This window comes from Lissotriton helveticus, chromosome 9 (genome assembly GCF_964261635.1).
Source record: "Lissotriton helveticus chromosome 9, aLisHel1.1, whole genome shotgun sequence".
NCBI lineage: Eukaryota > Metazoa > Chordata > Amphibia > Caudata > Salamandridae > Lissotriton > Lissotriton helveticus.
The window spans coordinates 1,275,006,714-1,275,033,477 of NC_136070.1; the positions used below are offsets into that span (position 1 = coordinate 1,275,006,714).

Consider the following 26,764-nt stretch of genomic DNA (forward strand, 5'->3'; position numbering starts at 1 on the left):
GTGGGCATGGGTCTGACGGGGATTCGGAGTGGACGGGGTTCATGATCTTGATGGTGTAATCGTCGTTGATGTTGGTCCAGTAGAGCAGGCGGTTGGTGCCGGTGGTGGTTGGTCGTGGGTGCGAAGGTGGGATGTTGTTGTTGGAGCTGGGGTTGGAGAGTTCCTTCACAATTTTGAAGAGCTCTTTTCTGTTGTGTGCGTTGTTGCCTAGGCGGTCTTTGAAGGAGGCCTTTGGGCGGATCTGATGAGCTGGTGGTGTCTGCGGGTGGTATTCTTGTGGGCGGCGTGGCTGTCCAGTGTTCGTTCACGGATCCAGTTCTTCTCCAGATAAAGCGCTTTTCACCATAGCAAAGTTTCAGTGCACCTAGCAGTCTACCAGCCTTTAACGTTGAATCAGTGCTGCTTTTTGGGTCCTTCTATTGAGCTTCTTATGGTGTCTGAACTCTGACCCGCAGGTTTGTCTCAAGATTCATTATTCTGTTTGTACCTCTGGCTCATGGGCTTAGAAGTGGCCTGGGTGCCTTGTGGCACATTACCAAACTTCTAAAATGAATACACTTCTAAAATGAATAGATACTGGAGATCTTTAACACCAAAATTCAGTGAACATTTTATGAAAAGCCTAGCTGGAGAAACCGAGGCTGTTTTGCTTCCCTCTGCCTGCCTCTCGCCAACCCTAGGCACGTCTGGCATGTCTGATACCCCGACCCTGCCGAGCCCAAATATGTCATCAGTAATTATTTTAATTAATTGGTAAGCAGAGAGCGAGAATGAGGTACACGCAGCGGATGAGGTGGCCAAGGAACCCGCACAGACAACACTTTCAAATCTATTCTTTTGTGTCTGTTTCTAAGCTGTAAAGGTTCTGTAATGTTGAGCAACTTGTCAAATGGGATTCGGCTGCCACCTAGTGTTAACTTGGAGCCACAGCTGATTTTAACCACGTGTGTCTATGGACCGGACAGTTCACGAATTAAAAAGGAAAAATTATTGTCGACCTACAGTAAACACGGGCGGAGGAATCTCTCTCAGTGAAGTATAGGGGAGAATGGAAAAGGAAAGAAAACAAGAAAATATATGTGTAAAAAGACCCTGCGGGGGTTGTAGGAAGTTTGAAGTTTCATAATTAACTTTGACAAACAAAACTGTGGGTTTGGAATCATTAAAGTGATGTTTTTTACATGTTCAATTAAGCACAGCCATTAACAATTATTCCGGACTACATTCCATTCCATTGTTTTTTAGCTCACTCTGCATCACAGACAGAGACCGCAGCATCCGAATAAGTCTTATCTTCTCCTCAAAGAGACAGTCCAGACCCACAAGTGACTCCCAATCCCGCCTGTAAGAGACCCCAAGCGTCCCAGATGTGGTTGGGCCTTTTTGGGGCGCCAAGAGTGGGGTCTGAAGAGGCCCCAGGAGGCTGAAACACCCGTGGGTGGTTTATGTTCTCCTACATGCTGAGCCAATACCGAGTTACAATACTGTTTGTCTCGGCCTGTAATAACACCGAAGGTACAAGAAATGTAGTGAGCTCTCGTGTTACAGGGATCATTTTGCACAGTGAGCATTTCTCGTGCACCGACAGAGAGACATGTCGTGGGCCCTGCATTATAGATACACCCCCTACTGTTCATGACTCCCCACTCACCCCTAAGTCCACCGCGTGCCTGTAGGCAACAGAGAAAGGGCAGATCTTGGCTCACTTCAGAAAAGAGATGGTGCCAGGGTAAACTATATATTAAATATTATAGATAAGCAGGGCCACTGTAATTATGCGATTGTGCAGCCCGCAGCGTTATGGATTTGCCACATTTACCACATAAACCACCATCTGCTGCATCATTTGGAGATTTTAACAAACAAACGTATTTCTTGTTCAAATGGTTCAAAAGTTACTAAAAATGCAGCAACACGTGTTTGTGCGCAATGAAAGGCTGTTTGCCGAGGTTGACTGGTCGTCTTTCTGTTGCTTATTGCTATATGTGGGTGTTAAACTGGTACTAATGAGGTGCAATCAGTGCCCAGACAGTGTTGTTAACAAGTGTAAAAATGACAAAATAATGAAGTAATACTATCACAAAATGTGCCGCATTACGCCACATAATTTGTCTTTTCTTGCTGTATAATTTACTCAACTCTGACCCATAAATTGGCCCTCCCCTGCTGCTTGATTCCATGGCCCTGTATATGAGGGACGGGAGAGAATGAGTAGGTTCTGGTGCATTTGTCGCAGGTCTTCAGTCTCTGACACACACACACACACACACACACCACCCTTTAGAGCCGGAGGATCAGGAGCACACATTGCATCAAGTGCTATACGTGCTATAGAACCCCAATAAAGACAGGCAGGGGTTGGGTGTGGCTGTCTCAGTGCTCTGTGCTATTGTGCTCATGTCCTCATACAAAGGGAAGCTGGGGTGGTCGGTGGGTGGTATGGGGTTTAAGGGAGACTGACACCTGTGTTCTTCCTGACTCAGACTCACCAGTTGCTTTCTCTCTCTTCCTCATCCAGCTCCAGAGGTGCTCGCCCAGAGGCCTTACAGTAAAGCAGTGGACTGCTGGTCCATCGGCGTCATCTCCTACATCCTGTAAGTGGAAGCTCTACTCAGCTGTACTTCTCACTAGTCACCACTTGGTGGCGCTGGTGTTCCATAACTCACAATCAGACTGTCTGCTGCTGCTGTTCAGCCGCTCTCTGGCTGGTGATGACGCTCTCACAATCAACAGTGAGATCCGATTGGACAGATCTTCATTTGATCATGCAAGAAATGTTGCCATTGGCTTGGCAGTTCGGGCTGGACTGTTCCCATGAGGCACAGGGTCAGACTGATTTGCATATAGCCATGTCTGAACTGGGGTGGCAGAGTGGGCTAAAGAACGGTGATGGATTAAACCCAGATCTTTTGACTGGGTGTGAGTGTTTGATTGATTCAGATGCTCCGTCCATCACCACCCCCTTTTGTACCGCCATTGGCTGACGAGCAGGGCTTTAAGTAGGATGAAAAATACGGGGCAGATTTACAAGCCCCTTGCGCCCCTTTTACGCCGCCGCTGCGTCACTTTTGTGATGCAACGGCGGCGAAAAAGATGCGCCACGGTGCAGGGTACTTACAACGTGATGCATCTGGTAGATGCGTCACGTTGTAAAGCCCTGCGCCAGAAGGAGGCGTTCCATCGCAGGGGGGGTGGGCGTTCCGGCGCAGGAACGCCTCCTAAAAGTGGCTGAGTGAATCTTTTGGGCCTATGCTACATCACAACCCTGCACCTGCTTGAAGCAGGCGTAAGGAATGACGCAGCATTGTAAGAATAGGGCCCCCAGAGCATTGCTGGAGCTGCGTCGCACTTGCGACGCAACTACAGCAATGCGCCGCTTTTACGGCACAGATGCGTCACGCATCTGTGCCATTTTTGCCACATGGTGCACCGCATTGTAAATGCGGCGCATCCATGGTGGCGGTGGCATGGCGTACAATAACTGGCGCCTCCCTGCTGAAATGCAGGGATGTGCCATTTATTGTAAATCTGCCCCTAAGTGTTTGTTTGGGGGTGGGGAGGTGCTTAAAATGGAGCCCGGATTAAGAAAATTAACGGCGAGGCATAAGACGTAAACTACATTTCTGTGATTCCCATAGTGTTATTATTGTCGTCTCTGAGATTTCTGTTATTGCATCTGATACATGCACATATCTTTAACAAAAGAAGGAGAGGCAATACAATCACAGAAGTTAGGAAATGTGGGTTTCACAAATTCCAGTTCCCAGTGTAAACATTAAAATTGTTTATTCAATTTCTTCTTAATTAGACATAGAGCATGATTTCTCAGACAGTTTGAGGAACACACTAACTTGCTTCAAGAAATTTGTTAATGGACACATGAACTATGTTGGCTCCTTCATCTACAACGCGTAGTGACTCATGATTAACTCTGAATATCACACAGAACCAGGGGGCATATTATCAAGAAACCGAGTTAACATTATCGCCGCTTTAGCTTTGGTAATGGGCTTGATAATATGCCCTTGTGAATTCCCATAGAACCCAGGTTCAGGTGTTAACCTGGGCTACTATAGGAATTCTCTACGGCATATTATCAAGCCCATTAACTCCGCTTTAGCTTCAGTTTTCTGCCGCTAAAGCGGCGATAATGTTAACGCCGTCGTTGACAAATCTTTGACAATTTCACAAATGCACCTACAGCTTTTAAGATCTGAGTTGTAGACACAAAAAGGACCTTTGGATTTGTACCAGGAATTCAGCGTGTTTAATTATCAATAATTCTCATTAGACACTATTTAGAGTGCCCTGAAGAAGCCCTTGGTCTTGGGCGAAACGCGTTGGCTGCGCCTGTATGTCTAACTAAGAAGAAATTGAATAAATAATTTTCCTGCTTACACTGGGAACTGTGGAACTGGAATTTTTGAAACCCAAATTTCCTAACTTCTGTGTTTGTATTGATTCTCATTCTGTTGTTAAAGTTGTATCTGATTTATTGCCTTGTGGAAGTTGGTCATTTGAGGTGGGCAATATACATTTTTGGTGATTTGTATGTGACTATACTGGGTGTTTGCAGTAGTGTGTGCCTAGCTGCCATTTTTTTGTTCTCACATGAACATACATGCCAACATTTTAGAGGAGGGCAGTGGCAGATAAACAAAAAATATTTGTGGGACTGTACTTCCTCCATTGACTGCTATTGAAACAGAGGCAATCTCAGGGGAGAGGTATCCAAAATGAAGCTACTTTTGGCTTTAAAAATCGTGAGCCTCCTGCCTGAATTGGGTTTATTGGCATGCATGCATACATGCCAACCCTCCCGATTCACAGGGGAAACAACCGATTTCAAGGCAAGTCTCCCGCCTCCCGATTCCTGCATGCAGAAACCAGATTTAGATTTTTGTAAAACGACCAAAAATAAAGTGTTGATGCCTGTAACACAATCTCCAATCTCCCCCTGTAGGAATTACCTCTGACATCAAAGGTTAACGCTTTGTCCTTAATTCTTAGAGGGGAGATCAGAGCATGTGAGAGGCCTCGACATTTTATTTTTGGCTGTTGTACACAGCACAAACAAAAACAGAGTTTAACCCCTCCGACGTCACAGTGGGCGTGTGCGGAGGACGCCCGGGGACCCTCCGAATCCCGCCCACTCAATAAATCACCAGCACCGTGGCAGAATTCGCTCCCCGGTCAAGGTGTTAAAACTCTGTTTTTGTTTTCGCTATTTTATTAAACTGCTAAAAGTTAAATGCTGATTATCACCATACATATTTTGTTATGAATAATTAATAAGACTCACAATTGCACCTGAAATACGAGGCCACAGCTCTGTGCGCTCTGCAGAGAGGCCAATGATTGGATGGCTATGTATTCCGAACACCTTTTTGACCTACTGATGAGCACTGTGAGAGACACACACTCCAAAGCTCTCAATCGGGGCATGGAGGCGACAGTGCAAAGTACACACTATACAAAAGTAAGGTGCTACAAGGCAGGAAAAAAAATCAAAAATACAACGCCCTGGAAATGCCTAACACGCTAAGAGAATGTACGTTTAACTAAAATGCGAAATATAAACAGGAACTAAATCGCTGACATGGATTACCTTAACATGTTTTTTTTTCCTTTTTTTTTTTGTCCTCATAACCACCATATAGACAAAGTACCAAAAGGAATTTATAGAAAGACAGCTGTCTCAGTTTATTACGAGAACTGGTAGGATCTCGAGTTTTCTGGGGGCCATTTTACCCTCAGCTGTTATCCACATTCCAAGTAGGCACAAAGTCAATGATTTACCGGTCTGCGGCAAACCTAGGGGTGATTTTAGCAGCCAAATGTGACCGGGCATGAACCGGTTAGCGGCTGTACCTTAGGTACAAAATGTTTAAGTACCATAGGAGATCAATCATAGGACCCGGGGAAAAAAAAAAAAACCCGGATGAATCAATGGAGCCAAGAAAGTAGATACCAAAACGTCCTTTTGCTATGATTGCCTGATCTAGCTAGATCCATGCGAGAGGTCTGCAAGAGTGAAGATTGCCAATCCCTAAATGTGGGTGGTGAAGGGTCTTTCCATTTTCTGCATATCTCCCTTCTTGCAAGCAACATAGCATAGAATACTAGAAACTTGGCTGGATTTTGTAGACCTTCCGATACCCCAAATATCACTAAAGGCAGATCTATAATAACCGGGCTACCCAGTGACTCTGTAAGGTACTTTCTGATGTCCTCCCAGTATGTAATTAATAGTGGGCATTCAAAAAACATGTGTGTGTCTGGTGCAGCAGTCAAACCACATCTAGCACAAGAGACTAGCTCTCCTCCTACAAACTTAGATAACCTAAGAGGGGAATAGTATGCCCTATGGAGGTTAAAGATGTGGTTTCTGCGAAGCCAGGATGGTTTAACAATCTTCCGCAAGAGTTCAAAAGAAGTTTTCCAAAGATTTTGTAAATTTTGATCCATCACAACGGAGCCCCATGTTGACTCCGGTAGAGTAAAGTCTCCATCCGACTCCTCTAGAATGAAGTTATACCATTTAGATACTTCTTTTTTTACTGGCTCACAGACTACTAGGTCGGAGACAAATTGGCTGTGGCCACCAAGTTTAGGTTTGTTCCTATTAGCGATAGAATTTTTGTAGGCCACAGTCCAACCATGAATATGTAGATATTTGAATCTTGAAAGATTGGGGCCAACCTTAGCCTGCAAATGTTCCCATGAAAGTAGGTCCCCCTCGAAGAAAAGGTCTCCCCAGACATCCAGACCTGCCTGTCTGAGAGGGATAGCTAAAGTATCCTCAAGCCAAGTAGGAATTTCAGGTAGCCCCCACAACGGTGTTTTTTCACAAAAATAATTTAGTTTTATAGATTTCGTGATATCCGCCCAAGTTTTAGCCAGACCTTGTAAAATCTTCAGTTTAATTTTTTTAAAGAACTTAGGATTGCCAAACTTAAAAAGAAAACCAGAACGATTAATATTTTCCCCATCCAGCATAGCCGCATACATAAGGCCTACCCCAGAACCTACAGGAGCCTTCAGCAACATTCGAGAATGAGATAGTTGAAAGGCCCATGCGTAAACTTTTAGATCTGGTGCCGCTAAACCTCCCTTATCGCGTCGCCGTCTTAATTTTTTCCACGCGATACGTGGGAGATGGTTATTCCAGATAAAGGATGAGATGTTGGTTTGGAATTTAGTTAAGATAGTATGATTAAAATATAAAGGAATAGTGTTAAATAAGAAAGACATTTTTGGAAGGATGGTCATTTTTATAAGATTAACTCTACTGAGTAGTGAGAGAGGCAAATGTGACCATGATTGGAGAAGCTTGCGGCACTCTTTAAGAACTGAAGATAGATTTACTTGGACAAGTTTATTGATATCCTTAACTATCGTCAAGCCTAGATAACGCAAAGAATTGCCTGCTTGCATCTCGGTTACAGCATTCTCATCATTCCATATAAACATTTCCGTCTTCGCGGCATTAATCTCATAGCCCGAAATTTGTCCAAATGCGTTAGCCAATTTCAAGATTGCCGGGAGAGCAGTGGTGACCTCAGATGTTAATATTAGCACGTCATCGGCATATAATGCTACCTTCCTCATCCAACCTTGATAGCAAAAAGGTTTAATAACGGTCTCCTCCCTTAGATGTTGCGCAAAGGGCTCAATGTAAAAATTAAAAAGCAAGGGAGAGAGCGGGCACCCCTGCCGGGTTCCCCTAGAGATGGAAAAAGGGCTCGACAGGTCGCCATTAACTAGGAGACAGGCAGATGGATTGCTATATAAGAGGCCTATCACTTTGCGGAACCTTTCCCCCACACCAAACTTAGTCAGGGCCTCCGACAGGTATCCCCAATTAACCCTGTCGAAGGCCTTGGTTGCATCTAGCGTAAGGCCAGCCAATGGTAGATTGTTTGTTGTTGCCATATCTATGGCTCCAATCAGATCCTAAGTGAGTGCATAAAGTTGCCTACCTTTCAAAAACCCCTTTTGATCCAAATGAAGGACCGAAGGGGCGATAGAGGCCAGTCTAGTTGATAAAACTGTGGTAAAGATTTTATAATCCACATTCAAGATGGATTACCATAACATGTTATACATTCATCGATAAACCAATCAATGTATTTGCCTGTAAAGATCAGAACATGAATATAGGGTTCATTAAGGACTAGTTTAAATGCCCATTTTTTATTTGTTCGGGGTCTGGGACCTGGAGGGACCTGGCCCACTTAAAGCTCCACTGACGAGTGCGATGCCATGAGCCTCCACAGTCTGAGTGAGTATCCTGCATGAAGAGAACAAGTGTATAACAATCTTGCATGGGTGCACTGAGCTAAAAAATAGTTCTGTTGGAACTGTTGTGGAGGCCTGTGAAAGACTTCCCAACTTTGCAAAGTTTGTAAAGTTTTTCACTTTGCCACATCTGTGTGAAGGCTGTGACTTTTCCCCTTGTTTCTCACATTTATTCTTATTTAGCACTTACAAAAGGGCTCTGCTTTAGAAACACTTGGTAGTAAACAACTTGTGTTCTGTTTCTTCTCGATGCCATGGTGCAAAGAGAAGCCTGGCAGCAGATAAAGATGTGACGTTAAATCCTAAGTATATTTTCCAGCTTGGATTGATTAGAGTCAGAATTATCTCATTAAGCGGATGCATGATCTCACTGTGCCAGGGCAAAGGAGAAAGCAACACAGCCAACTCTGCAAACTTTGAAAAGGAAGAAAATGGGGAATTTCACAAACATTTGCAGTCAAAAAAGAACTTTGCACGCCCCTAAATCTACCAAGCAAAATAATGTTATTTACACTTCATACAACAAAAGTTATTGTGGCCAAAATATTGAATTTTATTGTAAGCACAGTTTGACTCCATTGATAAGCGGCAAAGTTTGTTTTGAACAATTCTCTTTTCTTCTGATCTTCCCTATGTTCCACCTCTATGCCCCCTGTCCATTCTACCTCTCTCATGCCACTTTTCTCACTCTTGACCCCTTCAATCTCCCACCCTAGACTCTGCGGCTATCCTCCATTCTACGATGAAAACGACGCCAAGCTGTTCGAGCAGATCCTGAAGGCAGAGTACGAGTTCGACTCTCCGTACTGGGACGACATCTCGGAGTCAGGTAACTTCAGTGTTTGTACAAACTTAAAGCTCCTGGTTTCTGATAGGTAAAGTCTGCGTGAGTTCTCAAACCATGGACACATGCTCCACGGCTCAGAATATACTATGGCAAGGGATTTCGAAATTGGGGTACTGGAGTACCGAAGCGGAAACAGTTACACATTTTAGGGGTCTGATGAAGCACGCAACTCCGGCCATATGGGACACCAAAGTGATCGTAAGGCTGTTGATGCCTGGTAGCATGGAAGGCACAGTTAATGGAGGTTCACAGAGCCTGTGCTTTGGCAAGCCCTGGCATCACATGCCCAGTTAAATGTGCTTTATTTGAGCCAGTGGTTTCCGGTGCTCAGCAGCGGCACTTAATTGTCAACACCAGTGTGCTCGTGACAGTCTGCCACAAGGTAGCGCTGTCTGGCTAATTTAGAGATGAGCACAACAACAGTTAAATATTAATTCAATATACATAAAAAATTACTATTACCTGCCACCTAAGCCATTCTTATAGCCTTGGGGGCATGAAACAGTCCAAATTGGCACACTCGTATAAGTGTGATGGTTAGTAGTTGTGTTGTTACTATCATTAGCAGCATGGCAGGGGCAATGTGTGGTGCAAGTTGCAGTGGCCTCCTGTCGAGAGCCCTGACACGTATTTTTTGTTACAAATTAAGCACTAATGCCATTGTGATACCAATGGGCCCTCAGGTTCTCCTCTGCCAGCGGCGGATACTGACTTTTAAAGAAAGAGCAGAAGTCCTGTAGGAGGCATCTTGAATTTGATAGGGTGTTGAGTATTTGCATGTGAATATGCAAATTCCACAGTTTAGCAATTACTCACTGTAAGTGGTTTCACTCACCGCCCTTGAGGGAAAAGCTCCTACAACTGGTCCAACTTTCTGAGCAGTGTTCACTTTGTGTAAATCAATGTACTTTATTTAGTGAATACATTGGGAGTTCTTGTTAGTCTTTTTTGGGTTTCGTTACATCCCTGATGACAGTGAACGTTTCTAACTAGTCGCCCAAGTCTGTTGACGTCCAAGTCTCACACAACGTGGCCTCGGAGTTCCGTAACTTATAAAAGGGCTCGCACTGAGGCCTCGTTCCTCTGTTTGGCCAGAGTTCTTCTGTGACTTACAATGTTCTTGTAAGGTGTGGTAGGGGGTACTTTATCCCATCCCTTTTTGTGAGGACAGAACTCCCCTGTTCCTTATCGCACTTCAGCTCAGATGTTACAATGCCCTGATGCTAAACCCAGCAGAGTGCTGTTTGACCACAGCACCACCTGCCACTTGAACTCTTGATTTAAAGGAAGGCCGTCCACAGAATCCTGTTTAGTTGACTGTTTTTAGGGCCAGTCACAGCCATTAACTGCAAAGCATTGCTTTTATGGGCCGTGTTGATTGCACAGTTCAAAGAGCCGGCATCTAGGATAAAACGTGGTTTGTAAATAAGTGCGGTTAGACATTTAAAAACATTTGCTTGTCAAGAATGGCCGCCCATGCAGGTTCAAGTGCAGGTTCAAAAGGTTATTGGAAAGAGGGACGTCTTGCCCATACTGAGGACCAAGACACCTAGCGCTCCCTGAAGTCCTGTAATAATCCTTCCGGTGCACCCCACCACGCGGGCCCACCAGAGTTCCTGCTCCCGGGGCATTGACGAGTCTGGGAACTGGGGAAGAGAGGGTGGGAGAAGACTGCAGGGTCATGAGTGGGATCCCAAAGGTTCCTTCAGAACTGAGGGCTTACCAGTGGAATCTTGAATAACACACCGAATCCCCTGTACGGAGAGATTGTAGGTCTTGGGTCAGGTCAAGTTTCCCTGTGACAGACATGGGATCCAATCTGCACTCTCAGACCTCTCTTTGGATCAGTGACTCCTCTAACGTGCCATAATTAAAATGGGATTGGTCGTGAGGCCCTAAACGTTGATATGGAAAGGGGTGGCCATGCCTTATACAGAATAACATTCCTCAGCGCACCCAGAAAGGATATTGCGAGTCACCTCCAGAGTTAATGAAATTATTAAAGGGGCGTGCATTTGAGGTTCTTACTTTGTATGGTCAGGAAACTCCTCAGGGGCTTCAAATACCTTTGTAACATGAGTTGGGGCCCTCTTCACTCACTGTCCTGATGTTGTGACATAGACCACAGGCGTAGCGATATTTAGCGTGAAGACGACCTCATGCGGCTTTGGTGAAAATGGCGGCACTCGAAGCACATTCGCACAGCTTTAAGCGTTTCTCCTTCTACCCTGTGGAATTGTCCGGCTGCTTTCAACTAAAGAATTGCTTGGTTCCATGTAGTTTACACTCATAGCTAAGAGTTATTGAGGTAAATACATTGATTTTGATTTAACCCCTTCCGTGTGGGGTATGTTCAGCGGACGTCGCGCGCACTACCTCGGTAGTGCTGCGCACGTCCGCTGAACGTTCCGGCCCTGCCCGCGCAATAGAACGTTCCGCACCAGCGTGGAACGTTCGGCACAGCGGAGGGGTTAAACATGTTTTTTGCACTCCACAAGTGTATTTATTTGTTTTGTTTTTCTGGTTCTAATGCCCTTCTTGTTTCATTGGCAGCTAAAGACTTCATCCAACATCTGATGGAAAAGGACTCGCATAAGCGATACACGTGTGACCAGGCTCTGGAGCACCCATGGTATGTCATCCGAGTACAAGAGAGGACACGCACTTGCAGTGTTTATCCCAAAAATAACTCTGAGGTTTGCTGTTGCTTGCGGTTTGGTGAAGCAGATACCCTGTTGCCATTATAACTAGTCTCAAATTCAATTCTACCCCAAACTCATTTCAGTACACAATGGTCTCTTTAGACATCATCAGATCCCAAATAAATGTGAGAAATATAACAATAAAGAACAGAAAATATGTACATTTGTCCTGAACGCTGCTTAAAATAATCCGCCCTTCTCATCGGTTGCCTCAGGCCCCCTTACACAGTAGAATAGGGGATTGTGTTGGTGGAGCCCAAACAACTTACACACATCAAACCATTCTAGGAACCTAGTGAGCACGATCACCAGCCATACCTTGATGTTCCGCAAGGTTAACTCCATTGCCTCCTCCTAGATCCATCCTTCTAAAGGTCTTTAGGAAAATCTTCGGATTGGCTTCCTCTCAACACCATCCTACGAACACCCAATCTCTAATCAACAACAACCTAGTCTACGGAAAGGCACTTTACTTGCAAATCTCCACTCAACTCACAAAGATTCTACCGACCATCCAGAACGCAGCGGCCAGACCTACGCTCAACCTCCCACCCCACGCACAACTACCCACTCACCTCAAACACCTCAATCGGCTCCCTATCCACAAATGGACCCCTTTCAGACCACTTGCAGACACATACGGAGCATTGCATAACCTAGGACCCACATACCCGAAGAGCTGCATCAGCTTTCATGCCCCCGCAACACACCTTCACTCTTACAGTCTTCTGCTCGCCTCTGTCCTTGGCTTCCAAAGAGTGAAAGCCAGCGGCCATGTCTTTTTTGTACCTGGTTCCTGATGTGCGAGACAATCTCATAACATAACAGACAGGTAGCTTCAATCACATCAATCTCAAGAAAGAAAAACGATAAAGCAAGGAGGACATCTAGACAAGCATTGTGTGCATGGAACGTTGTGTTGAACTTGTTGTCTCCCATGATAACGCCATGCATCTACACGCTGACAATGTACACAATCTATACGTTTTAAATCACCAGTCTCCGTACGCCTACCAGCAGTTCTCCATTGGGTCCTGTTCTTTCTGCGGCATCTACGTCAGCCCCTGCTCACCTTAGAATAGGAAGGCGATCCATCTCTACCCTGTGCACGTCCCAGAAGAAGTCATCTCCTGCTGGCACCACAAGGGCTCCATCCTTTATAGGGCCATAGCTCCCTGTCAGGAATGTTTGCTATTTCAGTGGTTTGGATCTGTGTAGTTGAGGAATGAGCATTAATAAGGCATTAGTGACCAGCACACTTGCTTCTGTGGCATGGAGATGCCAGCAGGGCGGTGACATGTCAAACCATCTCACAGCTCTGTGGACCAGTATCTCTTTATTAGCTGTTCTAAATAAATGTTCCTCTTGTCTGGTTTTCATCCTAGGATCGCTGGAGATACGGCTCTGAGCAAGAACATCCACGGGTCCGTCAGTGAACAGATTAAGAAGAACTTTGCCAAAAGCAGATGGAAGGTGAGGCTTCCAACGAGTTGACCATGCACGTCTCTACGCTGTCTTCTTTTATCCCAATCACCAATGCACCCTTTGACAAACCCAGCGAGAGGGGTTTGCTTGTGTTATACCTCCATAGTACATCTTTTGTACCCTTAGCCTCACTTCTCTTTGTCTCTCTGGGCCCAAATCACAGAACTAACTTAAGACAAAATCCTAACCTTACTACCATTTTGGTATTCACAGAAGGCACTTACTCATTTTGGTTTTCACAGAAGTTAAGAGTCCTAACTTTACGACTCCTACACTGAGAAAAATCCTAACTTTAAGACTTTCGGTATTCACAGAAGGCACTTAGGAGTCCTAAAGTTAGGATTCCTAACTTTACTTCTCCTTAACTGACAAAAATCCTAACTTTAAGACTTTCGGTATTCACAAAAGGCATTTAGGAGTCCTAAAGTTAGGATTCCTAACTTTACTGCTCATAAACTGAGAAAAATCCTAACTTTAAGACTTTCGGTATTCACAGAAGGCATTTAGGAGTCCTAAAGTTAGGAGTCCAACTTCTGTGAATACCTAAATGGTAGTAAGTTTAGGATTTTGTCCTAAGTTATTTCTTCTGAATCGGGCCCTCTCTGTAAATCCCTTTGCCTTCTCCTATCTAGCAGTTCATGGTTCCTACTCTAGTCTTCTAATTCTTTAGCAAGTCAAGATTTAGGCTGCATTCTTTCTCCTACTCTCTTTCTCTTTTACTTCTCTGCCTTTGTAAGAAAAACTAAAAGTGAATTGATCTGTACCAGTGGTATTTACCTTAGATAGCATTCCATCCTTTTGTTGGTCACTGTGTAGTCGCAGACAAGGGCCAATGATTTGCAAATTCACCTGGGGCGTGCCTCACATGGGACAAGGTGTCCCATTCTGCTAGGGCACATCTCCACTGAACAAGAACACAACCACCCCCAGTTGTGTTTTAGCTGCATTGCCCCCCCTCCCACCCCCACTGGGGCTTGGGTTCAGTCTCTCTGGTCAGCCTTTAAGGTGTAAGCTGAGCCCATGAGTCTGCATTTTCTTGGTGGTGTTGGTGTCTTACTAAAAGAAATGTATGAAATATCAAATTCTTCCTGGTGGCTGTCCCTGAAGATACCTTTTATCAACCGCTTCATTCTTTCCACAGCAAGCCTTCAATGCAACAGCCGTAGTACGTCACATGCGAAAGCTGCAACTCGGAACCAGCCAGGAAGGTCCAGGACAGACCACCCCCACCAGCCCATGCCACGGGTCACTACTGGTGCCGGGGGACAACAACGGTAAGATCAAACGCTGAGATCAGACGCACCGGCATTTCTCCCTATTAGAACTGAAAAATTTGCTAATACTGTTTTAAGCCATTGATCAAATTTTCATGTGGGTTGAGTCGCTTCATTAAGCCCCAAGCTACTCATGTGTCAACAATGTCTCTCTTCTGTGGTTGCTCGTGTCCGGTTTGTCATAATTGCGTAATATCTAGTTCCCTTGGAGTCCTGTGTACTATAGACTCGAGAGATGGGATCCGGCCTCTTCCACAGAGTGTCGCTGTAGAGTTGCTTGTTCCAAACTGTAGTCTTTAAACCTGAGTAGGACCAGCCTGGGAGGATGCTGGAGGAAGTCTAGACAGACCAGCACCTCAAAAGACTGGATGTGCATGAGCAAACTGTATGTTCGCTAGCCAATCAGATCCTGTACTCTGTGCCAGTCGATTGCTTTGATTGAAGACATTCAAGCAACATAAGCAAATAGAAAGAAATGTAGATAGTTCTGCAGTTCCTTCCCCCCTGCCTTTTTCAGAGTAATAGGGAAAGTCACATTGACGAGATGCACAGGATGGTAGAAGACAAATTGCAAGATCCCAGAGATAGGATGCCGGTAGAGGAGAAATTAGCAATAGCAACAGGAAAAGAGACCGATGGAGGGCAGATTGTGGGATCCAGGACTTAAGGAATGGGTAAAGAACAGACTGGCACTGCCCATGTGATAAGACACAGGTAAATGGCATGTTGACAATACCCAAGAGATAAGACATGGGTACATTGTATATTAAGAAGATCTGCTGGATAAAAGACTGGAAAAGACCAGATTTTCAAGATTGACTAAATAAGAAAGGTAAAGGGCAAACTAATGAGATCCAAGAAATGAAAGACAGAAAAGATAAGATAGTGAAGATTCAAGAAATAAAAGAAAGGTATTGGGACGGTAATGCCCTGTGCATGGAATGCAAGGGTGTACCACTGCCCTGAGACACCAACTGCATGTGAAACCGGGATCCTGACTTTTTACTGGCACAGCTAATATACGAATCGGGCATGTCCACTAGTGTCCAGGCCTGTCCATTGCAATGCCAAGGTCTATAACTGAATATGGGACCCTATGGGCACACCAACCATACCCTCTTTGGTTTACATGGTACTACCATGTCCGCGTCCTAGGTTGTTGACATGAAGTGCTGAAGGCCGTGTACTGTTTCTGTGAATTACTAGTGCTCAACTGACCTTTTTACTGTGTCCGAATGGAAGGCGGCCTACAGACCCACTTGTGTAAAGTTCTGCTTCCATGTAACACCAAGACCCTTTCACTGACATTCCCTGTGCGTGTCACCGACTTAGACAGAGATGGTGTCTGCACTGCAGCCAGAAAATGATATTTGAAAGTGAAACACCCCAAATTGGTTCCAGAGGTTTAGACTGGATCAACATCCCCAGTCTTGAAAATGCACATTAAAGTGGGACCCAAACTGTCCTACTTTGTTCCAGTTCAAAGTTCTTCTTGACCAAAGAAGTTTGTGCTCCACAAAGTACTTTGAGCTGCTGTGAGACCAGGGCTGCTGTCTCCAAGGCAGACGTTCTCCCAGAGGTGGACGGACATGACCTGAAGGCTCCACAACTTGCTATAGAAGCTATGGGTCTGGCTAGTGGCAAGGTGCTTGCCTGTTTTCTCAGAAAAGGAAGGAGAGTATCTGCCCTGCAGAAGGATAGCTAAACAGGAGGAGAAGGCGAAACGATTTACCCACATGAGGTGCAACTAGAAGAAACCAACTGCTATCCGGATCAAAGCTGGTGCTGACCAGAGTAATGAGGTGTCATTTGGCTTCACAGAATGTGGTTCACTTGATGAACTAGTTTAGGAAACTAAAGTCAGAAAAACAGCATGCAGTTGGACACCCTCACAGCATGCCCTGAGGACTGGTGCTGCCACTGCCCAACATACTGCATACCCTACAAAGAGATGTCATCAAAGCAAAAGCAGAAAATCTGCTCACCGCCCAAAGGTTGCAAATTCTGAAGCGGAGCACTCAACGAACAGGCCTGCTGTGCTGGTCACCTCAGCGGCCCGAGTGAGGAAAGAGGGCACTGCCTACAGACCAAATGCCAATGTGCCAGCCAAAGAGGAAAAGCTGTCCCATGACCAGGAGGCCACAAATGTCAAAAGCAAGGTTTATCTGATCCATGAGGCCTGGACTCAGCAGCCTGAGGAAGGAGTGAGGCCACTGCCCGCAGTCTCACAATGCCAGAGAGGACACCAATGGTACAATCCTGTTGTGCACACCTTAGAGTGCCACAACAGCTGTGTATCCATTGAGCAGATAACACAAGGCCTGAACTCGAAAGACCATGAAACTATGTTCTGAATGCTTACCATTGGTTTTAAAGCGCTCTGAGTTGGAGCTGTATGCACTTCAAGTGCAGTGCGAGGTCCCCTGGTGGTTGGTTCTATGGCTGCATTTTGTGGCCTGAAGAGTGTTAAAGAAAAACTCAAACACACATTTATAGTTGTTTTTTTAAACTTTATTTTGCATTGCCATGCCAATTAATCAATCAATCGATAAAGGATTTATAAAGCGCAGAAAATCACCCATGAGGGTCTCAAGGTGCTGGAGTTGCTAACTGCTTTTTTTTTTTTTAAACAAGGGTAAAGCAAGGAGAAGACACTCAAAAACATGTGGGAAAACAAAGAGAAAGCAATGAAAACAAGGGAAAATCAAGGAGAAAGCATTCAGAAAAAAAGGAAAAAAACAAGGACTTTGTATTTAGAAGGAATATATTGGAATATGGTTATTGATAAATTATTCTAGTGGCTTTTTTGACCTAGTCAAAAGGTCTGCTTTATCCAGGTTGATGTGCTGACCCCATGTTAAAGCCAAGACACCAGACTTTAATATTTTGCTCTTCTGACCCTTTGACAAAGCCAGTGGGTCTGCCTTACTTAAAATGACCTCTTTTTGTATTGTTACTTTACAAAGCAATCAGTGCAAACCCTTGTTGGGTGCAAGGAAAAGGAGCAAAGGGACCTTCCGCTCACAAGGGAATATTTCAGTGAACCAACGAAAGAGTGCAAGTGGTGCCCATGCACAAAGTGCGAAGCCGTGCATGATACGAAGCTGCCGCTGTGTGGTGAAATGTTACCAAAATCGCTATTCACTTAATCCTACCACAGAATGATGTAAATGTAGAATTCCGTGAACTCTCAACCAGTCCCACTAGTGAACCGGAAAGGCTGCTGCAGTCACCACTTCACAGGAGTACTGCTCTGAATGCCAATCCCCCAAAGCCGGAGTTGAATGCAGGGGACAACTCTGCTCTGTGAGAAGGCAGCCCACTGAGAAAAGGCACATTGAGAAACTGTGTTGAGAAACCCCCTTCGCTTACACTTCCAAGAAGCCAGAAGTTGTTTTGTACTTTTCCGACCCTAGATGGCTGTTAGTCAGTCCCGTTGCTGGACTAAAATCTCGGACTCAAACGTATGTGGTCACTCACAAACTCTCAAGGCAAGCCACGCCTCCATTCTCCCACTGCCCACCCCTGCGTGTGGGTGTCATTTTGGGGGTGCCTGGCAGGTGTAAATGAAGCCATTTTCAGCTGTAAACATATGTTTACTGCTCTAAATGACTTTGCAAATTGGGTCTTTTGTTTTTAACTGGGCCCAAAGAGACGGAAAGTAAATCTCCAAATTCATACCTGTTCTTAGTACTGCTTCTATAAACTATGACAATTATTACATCTCCATAAACATAACATAACGTGTATTTGTAAAGCGCACGTTCACCCGTAGGCATCTTGGTGCTGAATAACAGATGTCTATTGTTACCCAACTCAATGGTACTCATTTTATCGACCTCAGATGGATGAAAGGCTGAGTGGACCCGCCGGGAATTTAACCTGTGACCATGAGGTCGAACACTGGGCCCTGCAGTGGAAGCATAAGTCCACTGAGCCACCAGACTTGGGGAGTAAACTGAATAATTCCATCTGGAAATAATATTAAAAGCAACATTTGTTAGATGGAGAGCAATTTGACAGCGAAATATGGGTACTGCGTGTGTCATAACGGGCAGTTGACCCTGGATGCTGCGTCTGTCCGGTAGAAACATTTGAAAATATGAAAAGTTAAGTTACAAAAAATGCATCTCTTGAGATAGGGAGTAAGATAATGATGCAAACACTCTGGCAATGTGGTCCAACACCTTTAAGCACGTTGGGCTACTCTTGTTGAGCCCTTGAAGAAGAAGGTCGTCAAACTTCAGTTCATCTGTGCCTTGAGCTGATCAGTCAAGCCCCTCCTTCTCAAGCTGGAAAGCCACACCCACTTTGCATGATATGCCAGGCAACCCAGGTGGGTCAGCTTCACTGGGATTTGTCAGTGAGGTTTATCTTGGATTATACGGCACAGTATTGGCTGTTATTACATCGTCAGACCTCAACATCGCCTCCTCAACATCATGGGCCGTTACATCATTTGGGAGGTAGCGCCCTTATGAAACTCCTCTTTTTTATACTTTTTTAAAATAATCTTTCCCTTACCCTATTGCTTAAAAAATAATGCAATGCTTTAGGATACAGTGGAGTTAAAGTAGTGGTCAGGCAATGTAGTGATGGTATATCTGCGCTCTCTTAAGTTAGGCAAGCGAGGGAAGGAAGTCCAGACATGCACCGTTCACTTATTGAGATGTGATTGGCACGAATAAAATGCTGTTGAAATGTGTCATCCAGTGGTTTCTGGCATGGATCGGGGTGCCGGATGGAAGTCAGGGGCCTTGGGTGGGGGAGGGAGGAGGTAAAGTAAAAAAAAACGTACCTCCTCGCCACGTCTCCCTCATCGTTGTCCCTCAGCTCCGCAACAGGAAGCACTCAGGCTTCCAGGCTCCCCTAAGCCAGTCATAACACTGCAATGCAGCGTTGTGATTGGTCTGAGCTCTGTGGTTCAGCGCTCAGCCAGGGAATGGGAGCCTGGTCATGTTCTCCACCCAGGCTGTAATTAAGCCTGAGTGGAGAGCATGCAAAGTGTGCATGAATGTTTGACCGGCCCGAGAGGGCCACCACCTTTGCTCTGAGAGCAGAGCAGCCCCGCTCGCCCCGCAAAGACAAGGCAGCAGGAACAAATAAAATTATAATAACAACAAGTTGTTGTCATTTTATTTTTCCTTTATTTCCACTGCTGAAAGCAGTGGGGCAGCGCTCCTCCGCCTTAGCTGAGGAACCGCCACTGGTGTCATCCAATGTTGTCAAGCTCCTCTGGCTGGCTTTCTACCCAGATATTTCTGTTATAATTTTGGGGCTTGTTAGTGCTGGCACAGAAGAGGTCCTTCATGTGCAAATCAATCTAGTTGTTGAGTTTGTTTTGGAATGTGCTATCGCTAATATTAAGTTTCTCTTGCAGGTGCACACTCTGACGGTTGTAAGGACTGCGGCTCGCCAAAATCACCAGAAAAAACAGAAAACAACTCCTTAGGGTTCGGATCCCACCGTTGCCACCATTCCAACCGGGTTTGAGTCTGGCCAGAGTGCTCTTCTGACAATCAACGACACCAGAAGGAACCAGGCCATGGGCGCTGGGTGTGGACTCCGGCTCGCTGTCCGCAGCATGGCGCCCTTCGGAGGAGGGCAGGCCAAAACTCAAGACTATCAGTGGGGGGAGGGCAAAGGGGATCATGGAAAAGTGATGGTGAATGCTATGGGAAAGAAAACCTGCTCTCTCTAAAAACAAGGCCTGTTCTAACCTCCTGCCCTATGAGAAGTCCCTTGCGGCAAGGGCAAGAAAGGAGCTTGGTTATGGCAAATGGGGCCACTGTTTTTTGTTTCTTTGTAATGCTGTTACCTGGTGATTGTTCTAAGATGTGGGGAAGGGGTTTTTTAAAATAATTTCTGTACTAAAATGAGGATTTAGGTTCCCAGGGATAAATTGCTGCTGAATTTAAGCTTTCTTTTGGTGGAGGAACTGACGAAGGATCGGAAGCTCACGGCTAAGGTGTCATTTTGTTACTTTCTGCTTCCGGAGAGCCACACATGGGTCAGCGTATTTTAGGACCCATGCTGCCGGCACAGGGAAATGGGCAGGGATAGGCTGAGGAGCTACTACTCACCTTCAAAATACATGTATTTTTGGGCGGAGATATGTTTACAAGGAAACTGATCTGTAGCACAGAAAAAGTAAAACAGAAAAATTGTCAGGACACTAGTATGATTTTGGGAAATTTTCTTACGACATTTTTCAAGTGGCCTGGACATTGTGTACAGGTGCCCCCACCCCACCTCGGAAGGTAGAGTTCTGGCCTACAGAGATCAGTGGAGACTATTTACCACACCACAGCGAAACATCGCGGGGATCTTGGCGACCGAGGTGCTCCGCGGTTGATGCTTAAAACAGGGCTGTATTGTTTCATAGAACATGGCATGTGGAAGATTTAAGAATTGTTTCTGTCCATTTGGTTCCATTTTGGTTTAAATATGTACAACATGGCTTATGGTGTATTTACTTGGAAAATCTACAAAGTAATGTGGTTCGTAACTGGCAGGAGGAACGCGGCCCAAGAACTTTAGCGGCCACTTTTGATGCATGATTGCCAGGTAAGGTGGGAACCCCTTCAGAGGAAGGTGGGAAGTTGCTTGCCAAAGTACGAAAGTGGTGTTTGTCTTACGAGCTCAGCGGCAAAGACAAAGGGTGTTTGTTTGCTACTACTGTCCACAAGCTGATGCCAGAGACTAGCTTAATATTGTGTGTCAAGCCATGTGAAGGAACCGAAGCAAGTGTCTGTGGGAGAGAAAGGTGGAGGCACTATAAGCAAAGAGATTGGAAATGAGTGATGGGATCAGAGACGGGCAGCTCCAACCGGCTGCTGGTTGGATCATAGGGAAAGCTGGGTTAGAATGTCTTTATTTTTAGTACACAACAATCACTTCTTTTATACAATGACTACAAAGGGCCATCAGTTGTATGCTGCACACCGACACAGGTAGCTGCCTTCGAGCAGCCTTCGGTGCCAGTTCAGAGCAGGTCACCTGTGTGAGGCTCCACCCCATGTCTTGTGTCTCCTTGCAGTCACTAGCCAGTCGGGGACATTCCCTGGTTACTCTGCAGCCTATGCAGCCTCTGCCATCAGCATTGTTCGTGCATGTCAGTCACCGAGGTGTAAAGTGCTTCCAGGTAAAGAGATCAGTGTATGCGTACGTTTAAAAGTATATAAGTGCTTCAAGATATAGTTCATAGATCCAGTCGCCAATGATCTAGAACAGGTTTTGAGAACACGTAAATAAACCAATCTTTTCAGGGGTGCTCAGATTTGAGCAACGCTGCTCACCGTTCTGTTGAATCCTTGCACGTTTACAGGCCACCAGACTCTTTCGGCCAAAGTGGTCTTGGCTCATCTCAAGAGATTTCGTTTCGTTTAGCCATCACGCTCCCATCGTGGTCGCCAAGGCCGCCGTGCCCAACATTTGTACTGTGCTCAGTAAGACCGCTGGAGTGAAATTGACAACCTAACCATAGTTGATTGTACAACTTGTAGCAACTTCCCTGTGCTTCCGTCTTGCCGGATCTCAGCTCTTGCTACATTGATGCTTCTTTGAGCATCACAGTATTGGACAAACCGGATCCGGGCTAATTGCAGAGCTCCTGATTGGCCTAGCTTGCTGGAAGCACGCCTTGATCGGGTTAAATGTTTCATATTGCTGTTGTTGTCTTACAAGAAGTGAGATAGTACAGAGCACTTTAAGAAGCTGACTCTAAATTTGTCATTTCCCACATGGCGGTGTTGAGTAGACGTTCACTTCTTCCATGAATCGTATGAAAAAAAGGGCTACTATATATTCCTTAAATTTAAGTGCCAGGCAAAGTCAGGTTTGGTCTGTTTTGTGCCAGCTTTCAGGGTGGGCAGCAATGCATTGTTTCAGTGATCTCTTCACCAGATCTTGCCCTGGGGCTTGCAGTCCCTGTAGCTGAGGAGACCTTCCAGTCCCAAGCTCATAGGGATGGGCAGTCGGTCACACTTCTGTCCTGTGCATTTTATAGGCCACCGGATGCCATCTGAGACAAGACCCCAACGTGTGACTCACTGGTCCAGACACCACCTACCTTAAAAATCTCGAGGTTGTCCCAAAGACTGTTTGGCCTCTGCCCTTTCCATCTCACAGGGAGCTGATACATGTTGTAAAACTGGATTCAAAGGAAGCGGGGGCCCAACTCGTTATAGGGAAGGAAACTGAGATGCCAAAAAGGTCATTGTTTGCATGAAAATAGCTGCCAAATTCATCCTCACTAATATATTCTGGGAAACTGATAAAGGAGCTTTATCAGTGTGCATAAAACATGCACATTTAGAATGTTACAGAGCAAGAGTCCAGTGACCTCAGGGCTAGAATTAGCTGAGTGCAAGGATGCTGAGGAGGAAGCCCTGGTTTCTTTCTGTTTACTTACAGAAAATATGGGTAATTGTCACAGAAAGCTTACGATTTTCTCTTTTTTCCCCTATAATGTTGCCCTCTTTCTTACTGAGTGCAAACAAATCCTAACAGCGACCTCGGTGTAATACGTGATAGTCGTTCAGTAAATACACAAACCTGTACAAAACGTGCACATGGAGAATTGTAATCACCATGGAAAATCCTGTGCAAGGTGTCAAAACTAGCATGTAATAAGAAGTTGACGTCAGAACTCACCTGTAATATTACAGTCGAGTTCTGATGTCACAGTGCCCTCTGTGGATGATGCGCTGCCACAGGCTGACCTTTCACCTTTACACCCTAAGTCAGTGCAAGGAGTACTGATGCCGTCCTGTATGGGGGAGGGATGATCCCCACCGGGGGCACCCGGACGCCATCTTCCTACACAGTGCTTAATTTGTAAAATATTAAATGCCAGTGCTCTGACCAGGAGGCCACTGCAGCTTGCACCACCCATTGCGCCTGTCATCTCTGCCAAAACAACGACTAACCATCTCTCTCGCATGTAAATACGACAGTTCAGATTATTCCAGGACCCCAAATCTAAAGGAATGGCTGGGGAGGCAGGTATGAGTAATTTTTAATGTATATTGTATTCATAAACAACCGTTGTTCTGCTCATCTGTAAATTAGATGAGCAGCGCCACCTTGTGGCAGACTGTCCTAAGTGTGGTGTTGACAATGAAGTTTCTGGTGCTGAGCTCTGGAAACCACTGGTACAAATTAAGCACTGTTCCTACACGTTTTTCCGGTAAGGAGCATGTTGGCCATGATGAAGAGGGTGTTCCAATGATTAAGAATTTGTGGGAGGTGCGCATGTGACTGTGAGTGCTGGGGTTCGAAGGGGTTGACAACACCAGGGATTTGGGGAAATGAGGCTGTTGGTAATTTGTCCAGAGTTATGATACTGTAAGTTTTGGAATGGAATGGCTCTGGGCGTGGCTTCATGATTCCAGCCATGTGAGGGTCTGGAATACAGGGCAGGAGGGGAGGAGCGGAGAGCGTGACAGCGTAGGACTGAGACTGCAGGGAGGAAGCACGGACATGCATTGTAAGTAAAAAAGAGACCCCTATATTTACCTGGACAGTTCATGTCACTTTGGACCTCTGTCACCTTCGAAAGCTCTTCGTCTCTCAGCCTCTAAGTGGTAAGGGAGTTCCCTTTTCATTTGATATAATCTAAATATGTACAGTGCGCTTTGGGGTACTTTATCTCTTATATTAGAGATCGGTCATAGCATCACAAGGTCCGTCTCACTCCAGACAACACATACACACACAGGCAACTGTATGTATCTGTGACATACACTTGCTCCTTATGGGAATCAGGGACATAGGTGACCAACAATCACAAAGTGCTTAAAACTACACATAGGGTGCAGGATGCTTGCCTCTGAAAATCCCTGGAACAGAGGCCTGCCCCGGAATCAGACTGCCCACGTAGGGAGCACACCACGTCCACTCTTCTGAGACAAGATGTCTCCACTTTTATATATATGATTCTTCCAGTGTTGATAATGACCTATTAGTACCCGGATGTTGAATGCACACACGGCCACCAGACCCCACTAGTCCACCCATTTCTGCTCCAACGCCACAGAGTGGGTCCTCCGTCCCTGGCTGTGGGGTCACCCTCTGTCTGTCTCAGGTCTTGTACATTTTCTGTCTAACCTTGTCCTCTAGCTCCTGCTGAAAGGTGGTTTCATGCATTTTTTCCCTTTCTGTGAAGTGCTGACAACACCCCAAAGATGTTCACACTCCAGAGACAGTTAAACGCCTCTGGGTCCTGCTGTGCAGCACCTGCTTGGAAAAATACAACATATAACCACAGCACAAGAAAGCATAAATGTACAAATTTGTTTTGCTCTTTGTTAAATTGCAGAAGAAGGATGTTAACTATCTTTTGGATTTTGGGAGACATAGTATCATGTATCATATGAAAGAAAGTACCCTTAATCTTTTTTTAGGAGGACCTTGCTGGTCACTTCTGAATTATATGACCATATAAACTCTATAGGATCATCGAATGTTTTGGCTCGCAATATGCCAGCCATACAGGGTTAGTAGCACATAGCGCTTACCATTTATAAGTATGCCAACGTCCTTAAGGTGCTCCGCGACGGAGCAGACAAGCTGCAAGGCAGGTCATGGAAGGAAAGTGTGGATGAAACAGCTTCAGTGGGTGTTTGCAACATCTGAACAATAGAGTCCGGGTCACCATTCAGGCTTTTGGTTTCTGGACAAGGGTCAGGTGTTAAAAAATGAAAGCCGCGCACCTCTGAGGAGTTCCGCTGAAGCAGTCGGTCCCCCTTCCTGTTGTGGCGCTTGGTCAGGTCCACCATGTTGTGTTTCGTGCGCCCTCCACAGACATAGGTGGGATGGACTGCTCAGCTCCGCGTTGTGCGCTTGTGTTCGATGTGTTTGGCAGCAGGGTCCATTTCAAAAGGTGCCACACACGTTAGTCGCCATGTTATGCCGGCAAGTCCATGCCCCATTACACTCTATGCTTATTCATGACTAAGATACATTACTGTCCTGCTTCCCTTAAGGGGTCTCACCACTTGCACCACCTAAGGCAGGATGAGCCACTTTTTACTCCAAGTAGCACCACTGCGGCCTTCCTTCCTTCCTACGGGTCTGCTTGTCGCTGCCAGCTACGCCAGCTACAGCGGGCGCCCCTTCAGCTGCTTAGCCCGCCGGGGTACCACGACCAGTCCTGCATTGTTGGGAGCTTAGCGGGTGTGATGGCATCAACAGGCGAAGGTGCAGAGACCGCTGCACGCAGAAAGTTAGGACTTTTTCTCTTGCACTCTCTGATTGGCTGCAGCAAGTCCCAGACTACTTAGCGGGGTCAGCTGCACGCGCCCCACCCCACCCCTGCACGTGGCTCGCTCAAAGCCTGCCACGAGGACCCGTTCTCATGAGCGTCCCAAGCGCTTTCCATGTGAATAAGACTCCTTCAGACTGGTCCAGGGAAGTGAGGTCCATGTTGGTGGGCCGCGAGGGTCTCGTTGCACCCCACCTCTGTACCACGCCACCCTCTGGTCGCAGGAAGGCACTGCTGCCTGAATCTCGCCCGGCCCTGCATCCTGGTGTTTCGACTTTTACGCATGTTTAATGAGGATTTTTAAACAAAAATGTTTCTATTTTATTGCTCGTTCTTGTATTCAACGACAGAGGCACATGATGACGCTGAAGCTCTGCGTTGCTTTCTTTGTAAATGTATATATATAAATATATATAAAAAGGTTTTGATGGTTTTACTGGAACCCACAGCTGTGTTGTTTTTTTTCTAAAACTGCTACAGAAAAGATGCGCTGCGTGTGGTTTGGTCTGTAATTCACCTGCACTTCCTAAATGAAATTGGAAGCTTCCTGTGTAGTCCTTAACTTGTTACCATCACCTGGGGGTTAATGGCGTGGCAGCCAATCAAAGAGCAGTAGGCCTTTGTGTGATGTCAATTGGGATTTAGAGTTCCTGTTCAACAGGGGTTGTGGTGGTTGATGGAAAAGAGAAGGAGGTGTGTAAAAAATGAAAGAAAATAAGAAAATGTGAAGGAAGAAAAGTGAAAAAGAGGTGGAAAAAAAAAAGAAGAATGAGAAAATATTAGAGAAAATATTTAGAACGACAGAACAGCGACAAGTTAGAATTTATTTGAAATCACATGAAGTAAACAATCCAGTGAACGGAGATATAAAATAAGGCATAGGTTTGTA

The 26,764-nt window shown here is 45.6% G+C and overlaps 1 protein-coding gene across 1 annotated transcript in view; it reads left to right on the plus strand.

Annotated features, from left to right (window-relative positions):
• CAMK1 (calcium/calmodulin dependent protein kinase I) overlaps positions 1-26,317 on the plus strand; it is a 411,042-nt gene extending 384,725 nt beyond the window's left edge. Inside the window, exons 7-12 of the mRNA XM_078661850.1 lie at positions 2,519-2,594; positions 9,018-9,130; positions 11,702-11,780; positions 13,236-13,323; positions 14,477-14,609; positions 19,990-26,317. Of these exons, the coding sequence (XP_078517976.1) occupies positions 2,519-2,594; positions 9,018-9,130; positions 11,702-11,780; positions 13,236-13,323; positions 14,477-14,609; positions 19,990-20,102 (602 nt within the window). The 3' untranslated portion in view covers positions 20,103-26,317. The remainder of the gene's footprint in view (positions 1-2,518; positions 2,595-9,017; positions 9,131-11,701; positions 11,781-13,235; positions 13,324-14,476; positions 14,610-19,989) is intronic.
• The last annotated feature ends 447 nt before the right edge of the window (positions 26,318-26,764 follow it).